Source organism: Panthera leo, chromosome A2 (genome assembly GCF_018350215.1).
Source record: "Panthera leo isolate Ple1 chromosome A2, P.leo_Ple1_pat1.1, whole genome shotgun sequence".
Taxonomy (NCBI): domain Eukaryota; kingdom Metazoa; phylum Chordata; class Mammalia; order Carnivora; family Felidae; genus Panthera; species Panthera leo.
This window is the reverse complement of record NC_056680.1, coordinates 385,069-393,326: the sequence shown is the minus strand read 5'-3', so window position 1 is coordinate 393,326 and position 8,258 is coordinate 385,069. Positions and strand designations below refer to the sequence as shown.

The 8,258-nt window shown below is 69.3% G+C and overlaps 1 protein-coding gene across 1 annotated transcript; it reads left to right on the top strand.

The window, feature by feature from the left end:
• The first annotated feature begins 1,518 nt into the window (after positions 1-1,518).
• On the top strand, positions 1,519-8,175 carry PLPPR3 (phospholipid phosphatase related 3). Its single transcript, XM_042927379.1, has 8 exons — positions 1,519-1,527; positions 2,552-2,672; positions 5,183-5,368; positions 5,458-5,599; positions 5,686-5,881; positions 5,988-6,045; positions 6,126-6,299; positions 6,796-8,175. The coding sequence occupies exons 2-8, from the start codon at positions 2,598-2,600 to the stop codon at positions 8,173-8,175; spliced, it is 2,211 nt and encodes a 736-aa protein (XP_042783313.1). The 5' UTR covers positions 1,519-1,527; positions 2,552-2,597.
• Positions 8,176-8,258: the final 83 nt, after the last annotated feature.

Below are 8,258 nucleotides of genomic sequence, written 5' to 3'. Positions count from 1 at the left end.
CAAGGTGAAACTCGGGTTTGACAAGGGTGGTGGCCACCCACGCCTCGGGGTTGCCACTTTGTGTCTGGGGCTGTGGAAGGCTCTTCCAGGCTGGTTTTGCTCCCAAAGGCAGATGTGGGGTGGTTTGGGGCTTGGGAGTCAGGGTAGGATGTTGGGGTCCTGGGGGCTTAGGCCCTGCCTTGGTCCTCACCAAGCCACACGGCGCAGCTGCCTAAGTGTCCCCCGCACGTCCCTCAGGCCTGCTTCCCGCTCCCCCGCTCCCGCCCGCCCACCAGGGTGGCCAGAGCACAGCGGGAGACAGGACGCCATCCCTTCCCTTGGGTGACCTCAGTGTTCCCTCTCAGCAGACCTGCTGCCCCATCTATGCAACAGGGACATGAACAGGCTGCCCCCCCGCCGCCCAAGAGCTTAACATGGGCAAGTTTCTGAGCAGCATCTGGTGCGCTCAACCCCTCTTTCCCCCTCTAAACTCTCCCATGGCTCCCTCGTGTCCCCGACTCAAGTCCAGACTCCGCAGCTGGGCAGTGTGCCACCACAGCCGAGCCTTGCCCCATCACCACCGGGGGCTCCGATGGGACAAGGACCCCCCCAGCCCTGATCCTTAGATTCCCTGACACCCTGTCCCAGACCCCCGAGACATCAGGAGGTTCCCCCGAGACAACGCTTCCCGCTTCTGCCCCCAGAAAGCACCCAGGAGCGATTGCCCCATTTTCTCCTTCTCTTGCTGTTTGTGGACAACTGCCAACACCAGGACTCCCAACCGCTGCCCTGGCTCCGCCCCTGGAGAGCAAACTGAGGCCCACCTCGAGGTCCTGGGAAGGGGGAACAGCCAGCCGGCTCAGGGCAGAGGAAGCGGAGGCCCCAGTGGGGTCCGAACCTTCTGGGTCCCACTCTTCACCACACATAGAATCGTCTTTCAAAACCCATGGAGCTCTTTCTTTCTCAATGTACGTATTGTAAGTAATCTCTACACCCAACATGGGGCACGAGCTCACGACCACCCCCCCTCCCGCCCCGCGTCAAGTGGGATACATGCTCTTCTGAGCCAGCCTGGCGCCCTGGAGCTGTCGCTTGCAAAACAAGAAGGGTCAAGGCGACAAACTGTAGGTGCTCAATTAATGCAGCCTCACCACTACTCTAATGAGACGCTTACTTCAGGATTGATAGGGTCTGCCCCGCTTCCCAGTGGCTCCCCGGTGACTGTTCAGGGTCAAGTACACAGTGGGTGCTCAGGAGATGATGAATACACCAGCCAAATGCAATCCTGTCGTTTGGGGCCTGGCGACCTTGGACGGTGAACGAAGTTCCCAGGGCCTCAGTTTCCCCATTCATAACACCCAGGCTCAGCCAGTCCCTAGCCTACGTGGTTGTGTGTGTTTCGGAGGAAACACCTGTCTACGGCGTCGAGTCGATGCGCGGCCGTACCCGCCACCCCCGCGCCCCGAGCATCCCGCCGCGCGCCCTGGGAGCCTGGCGAGGGGCCTGGAGGCCCGCAGAGCGGACCCGGCGGGGGCGCCCGGGCCGAGGGTGAGGGGGCCGAGGGCGGGGGGGAGCGGGGACGGTAGGGAAAGCACCCCACCCCCCACCCCGGGCTCTTTTGTCTCCGGACTGCGCCGGCGCTCGGCGCCCTCGCCATGGAAACGCGCGCCGGGGAGCGGCGGGCCCCGGGAGGGGGACGACACGGGGGGAGACCCGGGGAGACACGAGGATAGCCGGGGCCCCAGGGGTCCGGACGCCCAGCCCCCGCCCCCGCCGTCCACGGGGCTCCCGAGGCCGAGCCGGGAGGGGAGGGGGGCGGCGCAGACTCCGGTCCCAGCCCGCCCCTACGGGGGGCCCGAGACCCCCCCCCCCCGACTCCCCGGGGCCGAGGGAGCGGGAGCCCTGCGCGCGGCGAGCGCACGCCGGGGGACCGGCCCGGCGAGGAACGCGCGCGGCGCCCCGGACGCGCCGAGACAAAGAGCCCCCGCCCCTCGCGCCGCACGCAGGCCGTGGCGAGCGCGGGGTCTCGGGCCGGGCGGGGCCCCCTCCCCTCCCCGCGCTCCCGCTCGCCGCTCCCCCCGCCCCCGCGGGGGAGGGGCCGCGCTTTGTGCTCGCCGCGCCGCAGCCCCCGCCCCGCGCGCCCGCCGGCTCCGCCCTCCGAGCGCCCGCGCGCCAGGTGAGGGGCCTGCGGGCCGAAGGCCGGGGCCGCACCCCTCTTCCGGCCGCCGGGACCCTCCCTTCCCTCCCCCGCCCCCCGCCGCGGGCCTCCCCACCGTCCAGACGCCGGGGAACGGCCCCCGTCCGGGGACTCCTAAACCAGGCCGGCCCCGCCCTCTGCCGGGCCCCTCCCGCCCCCCGATCTGGGGTGTAGGGGTGCCGGGCAGCTGGGTTGTTGGGCAGGGCCGCAGTGCGCGGGGGGGGGGGGGGGGGGGGGGGGGGGAGGCCGCGGGGACACCCCTCTCCCCCAGCCTCAGTTTCCCTGGGCGGTACGGCGCATCTTTGCCCGCCCCTCCCCCGCAGGCGCTGGGCACCGGGTCCCCCCAGGGCTCAGACTGCGCCTCCCCTCCTCCAGCGCGTCTTTGTCCCCTCCAACCACGGCCTGTGGAGCCCGCGGCACCATGATCGCGACCAAGGAGAAGAATAAAACCCCAAAGGACAGCATGACGCTTCTGCCCTGCTTCTACTTCGTGGAGGTGAGGGGGGGGGCAGGGGTGTCCGCACTGATGGGGGCGGGGCAGAGGCCTCTGTGGCACACGCCATCGGGGACCACCACTCTGAAGGACACGGGTGGGCGCAGCGAGGGTGCCTGTTGAGGGGGGCTGGGGGGACTCGGGTTCTGCAGGATGAGTAGGAGTTCCAGAGGCACACCCAAAGCAGCAGCCGGGGCAAATGCTGGGGAGTGGGACCTCCAGACTGAGGTAGGGGTCAGTGGCTCACCTGGAGGGGCTGGAGCAAGGCGGGGGGGCACCCATGAAGGGGCTGGGGGATGCCGGCTCTTCATGCAGCACGTGGGCTGTGCAGCCTGAGGGTGCAAGTTCAAATCCCTCCTCTGTTAAGGGGCCGGTGCCCTTCCCATAAGCGCGCTCACAGAACAGGCCTGGCACGCAGTGAGGGCTCTGTGAATGTTCAGAAAAATAAAATGTAATAAACGCAGTCACCGGGCACATACTAAGTGCTGATGATGGCACAGGGTGACATTTACCCATCCTGGGACAGATCCTTCAGCACCTACCAGGACGTTCCTGTAGCCATAGTCTTCCCCACTTGACCTGCCAGGAAAACCCCAGTCTGTTGAGCGGTCCAGGCAGGGCGTGGGTGGAGGAGTGGGGTCCCCAGTCCCGAGCAGACAGCCCTCCACGCCAGTCACAAAGCCAGTGGCTCACCCGCAGGCCAGTGGGTCCCTGCGCACAGGCAGAAAAGCCGTTTGTCAAATTTGTATTTAAATCCCCGTTATAGTAGCTTATACCTTCTCAGGGTGTCAACGTCCTTGCCAAGCAGCTCCCTCCCTGCGTCCTCCTCAACCCCCTGCTCTCACCTGGGTCCTTCCAAAACGTGTCCCACACCCACTCAAGTCTGTTAGCTCTGTAACCCCTCCCCTTTCAAGACGGGTTTCGGCTCTTGGCTTTTTTCTAGTGGAAATCTTTGCTCACGGCTGACTCCGTCCCTCTTCACTGCCGTGTAGTACTCGAGCCCCGAGTCACCGTCCCCACGGAGCTGGGCCTTCAGGGGCTGCCTGGCCTTTGCCCGTGTCACGCACGTCCCCGTAAGGAAAGCCCTTTGGTCTGCCTCACCTCGAACCAAGAGTGAGCTTATCTGCAGATAACATCCCTGGGGAGCACGCTTGGTGGCTCAGGAAGCGCCCCAAATTCCCCCCTCCACCCCCCACCCCGCCACCTTCGAGGCCACGGTGTTTTCCTTACCGTCTGCGCCAGCACTGTGTTAGCGGTGTTTGGAGCCTGGCCGGCCCGTGGGACGCAGAGCCATGTGTGTGCCTGCTCTCATCCGCCTTTCCCTTATCGTGAGCCTTACTTCAGCGTGTTTACGCACACGCACACACGCGTTAAGTCCGTGGGCAGGACGTGCTCGTGGATCGTTTTCCTCTGGGCCTGATACGCCGTCAGTGTTCCCGTGCCTGGGTGAGGGTCTGTCTCCAGATGCAAGGACAAGTGGGGTGGCACACAGGGACCCTCTGGGGCTGGTTCCGCCTCCGGCGTGGCCCAGCGGGGAGGAGATGGGGCCGAGGGCCGAATTGGGGAGCCAGGCCGGCGTCACAGCCGTGGCCGCGCCGCCTGGGAGCTCGGGGTGCCGCGGGGGCATCGTCAGCATCACCGTTCGAAGGACCCTCTTGCCGAAGGAGTTGATGTGATGTGCCCGGGCCCCACCCAAACCCCTGCCCGCAGCCTGGAGTGCCCTGCCCGCCGCGGCCCAGCTGCGCTAACGGCCACGGGGAGGGAATCACGAGCTAGCGTTGACTAAAGGCTGGTACTGTCCGTGTACTTACTCACCCGGTCCTACGTCGAACCTGGGAGGTGGTGACTCTGTCATTCCGTTACCAGCTGGGGAAACTGAGGCACAGGGAAGCAGTGGAGCCAGGATTCAAGCCTGGGCAGGTGGCTGTGAACCCCTCCACTCAGCTGCCTTGGGCCACATTCCTGCATGCAGCAGGCACTCAGTAAGTGCTCTCTGGACTAGAGCCCAGCTCCCGCGGACCCAGCTTCGGCAGTTTCCCTCTGGGGACCCCCCGGCCGGGCCTGGACGAGGCCGAGGTGCCGTCGAAGGCAGGAGTTAACGCGGAGGCCTCTCGTGGGCCCCACCCCTGTCTGTTTCCTCGTCCATCAAATGGAGACGGGCATCTCCTGAGGCAGCCAGCCCCCCCACCCCAGGCGCCCGCTCACGGTGGTTCCCCCCCCCCCCCCGGCGCCCGCCCCAGCCTGGACCCCGCGGGTGTTTGGGTTTGAGACCCTTGGAGCGGAGGAGGGAAGGTGCAGGTCACTGGGAGTCGGCTCTGCCCAGATCTGAGCCCAGTAGCTGCTCGTGGCCCCAGCGAGCCGGAGGCAGGCTGCGATGGGTGCCCGGACGGCGTGCGGGGCGGGCAGGTGGCTGGACGGCCCGGCGGACGGACGGACGGCAGCGTGGGTGGCGGACGGGACCGAGCTCACGTGGTGAGCAGGGCTGGGGTGACGCCGGCCTCCGTGCCCCGCAGCTCCCCATCGTGGCGTCCTCCGTCGTGTCCCTGTACTTCCTGGAGCTGACCGACCTCTTCAAGCCGGCCAAGGTGGGATTCCAGTGCTACGACCGGACGCTCTCCATGCCCTACGTGGAGACCAACGAGGAGCTCATCCCCCTGCTCATGCTCCTCAGCTTGGCCTTTGCCGCCCCTGCGGCCTCGGTGAGTCCCCGGCGCCCGGCGCGGGCCGGCCTGCGGGCACCGCCCTGCGGGGCGCCGGGCTGAGCGCCTGCCTCCTCCCTGTCGGGCAGATCATGGTCGGCGAGGGCATGCTGTACTGCGTGCAGTCCCGGCTGTGGGGCCGCGGCGGGGGCCCGGGCGGCGCCGAGGGCAGCATCAACGCTGGCGGCTGCAACTTCAACTCCTTCCTGCGGCGCACCGTGCGCTTTGTGGGTGAGTAGAGGCCCGCGGTCTGCACGCGGCGGGGGGACGACCCGGGGCCCCCGCCAGCTCCCGGCCCTGACCCCGCCGCCCTGCAGGCGTCCACGTGTTCGGCCTGTGTGCCACGGCCCTGGTGACCGACGTCATCCAGCTGGCCACGGGCTACCACGCGCCCTTCTTCCTGACGGTCTGCAAGCCCAACTACACGCTGCTGGGCACGTCGTGTGAGGCCAACCCTTACGTCACACAGGACATCTGCTCCGGCCGCGACGCGCACGCCATCCTGTCTGCGCGGTGAGCTGCCCCCCCCCCCCCCCCCCCCCGCCCGCCCGCCCGCACATGGCGGGGTCCCGAGGCGCGCGGGGCCGGGCCGGCGGGGCTCACCTGTGGCCTCTTGCAGGAAGACCTTCCCGTCACAGCACGCCACGCTGTCCGCCTTCGCCGCGGTCTACGTGTCGGTGAGTCCTGGCCCGCCCCGAGCCCGCCGCCTGCGGGGAGCCGGCTGCTCTGCTCTGACCCGCCCCGCCCCCCCCCCCAGATGTACTTCAACTCCGTCATCTCGGACACCACCAAGCTGCTCAAGCCCATCCTGGTGTTCGGCTTTGCCATCGCAGCGGGCGTCTGCGGCCTCACCCAGATCACGCAGTACCGCAGCCACCCCGTGGACGTGTACGCGGGCTTCCTCATCGGCGCTGGCATCGCGGCCTACCTGGTGAGGGGGCGGGGGAGGCCCCCGGGGTGGGGGCAGCTCTGGGGGAGCGGGGTTGCCCCCATGGGGAGGTTCTGGGGGCGGGGGGAAGGCCGGGTGGCTGGCGGGGGCGGGGCAGGGGGCGTCGATAGCGATAGCGGGAAGAGGTGTGAAGGGGGAGGCTGGATGGGGGTGGGGGTGGGGCGCGGTGAGGAGGTGTCCCAGGGAAGGCCGGCCCCGGCGAGGGGGGGGGAGGGGGGGGCTCCGAAGGGGGGAGACCTGGCCCCGCCCTGGGGACTCTGATGAGTCTCCTCCCTCGGAACGCCGGAGTCAGAACCTCAGGGGCTCAGACCTGCCGAGTGCGCAGAGCCGGAGCGGCCTGACCGGAACCTGCCCCCGCGGGAAGAGAGCGGGACTCCCCGCTCTGACCGCACGGGGAGGCCAGGCTTCCCGCTTGGACCACCTCGCAAGCCTGCCGCCCGGGGAGAACCCTGGTCCTCAGCCCTCGCCTCGCCCTCAGGCCTGCCACGCGGTCGGCAACTTCCAGGCCCCGACGGCAGAGAAGCCGATGGCGCTGGCCCCCGCCAAGGATGCGCTGCGGGCCCTGACCCAGCGGGGCCACGACTCGGTGTACCAGCAGAACAAGTCCGTGAGCACCGACGAGCTGGGGCCGCCGGGGCGGCTGGACGGCGTGCCCCGGCCCGTAGCCCGAGAGAAGGCCTCGCTGGGCAGCCTGAAGCGGGCCAGCGTGGACGTGGACCTGCTGGCCCCACGCAGCCCCATGGGCAAGGAGAACATGGTCACCTTCAGCCACACGCTGCCCCGCGTCAGCACGCCCTCGCTCGACGACCCTGCTCGCCGCCACATGACCATCCACGTGCCACTCGACGCCTCCCGCTCCAAGCAGCTCATCAGCGAGTGGAAGCAGAAGTCGCTGGAGGGCCGTGGCCTAGGGCTGCCCGATGAGGCCAGCCCCGGGCACCTGCGGGCGCCCGCGGAGCCCATGGCGGAGGAGGAAGAGGAGGAGGAGGAGGAGGAGGAGGAAGAGGAGGAGGAGGAGGAGGAGGAGGAGGAGGGTGAGGAAGGGGGGCCGGCCCCGCCCTCACTCTACCCCACCGTGCAGGCCCGGCCGGGGCTCGGGCCTCGGGTCCTCCTGCCACCGCGGGCCGGGCCGCAGCCGCTGGTGCACATCCCCGAGGAGGGGGCACAGGCGGCTGGCGGCCTGTCTCCCAAGAGCAGCGCCGCCGTGCGGGCCAAGTGGCTCATGATGGCGGAGAAGAGCGGGGCCGCTGTGGCCGTGGCCTCGGCCCAGCCCCGCGTGGCCAACCCGCCGCGGCTGCTGCAGGTGATCGCCATGTCCAAGGCGCCGGGCGGGCCGGGCCCCAAGGTGGCGGAGACCGCCTCGTCCTCCAGCGCCAGCTCCGACTCCTCGCAGTACAGATCGCCCTCGGACCGCGACTCGGCCAGCATCGTCACCATCGACGCGCACGCGCCCCACCACCCCGTGGTCCACCTGTCCTCGGGTAACGGGCCCTGGGAGTGGAAGACGGCGGGGGGCACGGCCAAGGGGGCGGAGGGCGAGGGTGGCTACGAGCTGGGGGACCTGGCCCGCGGCTTCCGCGGTGGGCCCAAGCCGCCAGGTGTGTCCCCCGGCTCGTCCATCAGCGACGTGGACCAAGAGGAGCCGCGCTTTGGGGCCGTGGCCACGGTCAACCTGGCCACGGGCGAGGGGCTGCCCCCACCGGGCATGGCCGACGGGGCCCTGGGCCCGGGCAGCCGTGAGTCCACGCTGAGGCGCAAGGCTGGCGGCCTGGTGCCAGGGGAGCGGGAGGCCACGGGCGAGGCGGAGGCCGAGGGCTACTATCGCAAGATGCAGGCGGCCCGCAGGTTCAAGGACTGAGGGGGAGGGGTGGGTGCCGCATGGGGCGCAGGCGGGGACCGCTGGGCGGGTGGGGGTGGGGGAAGCACTTGGTGACCGGACAA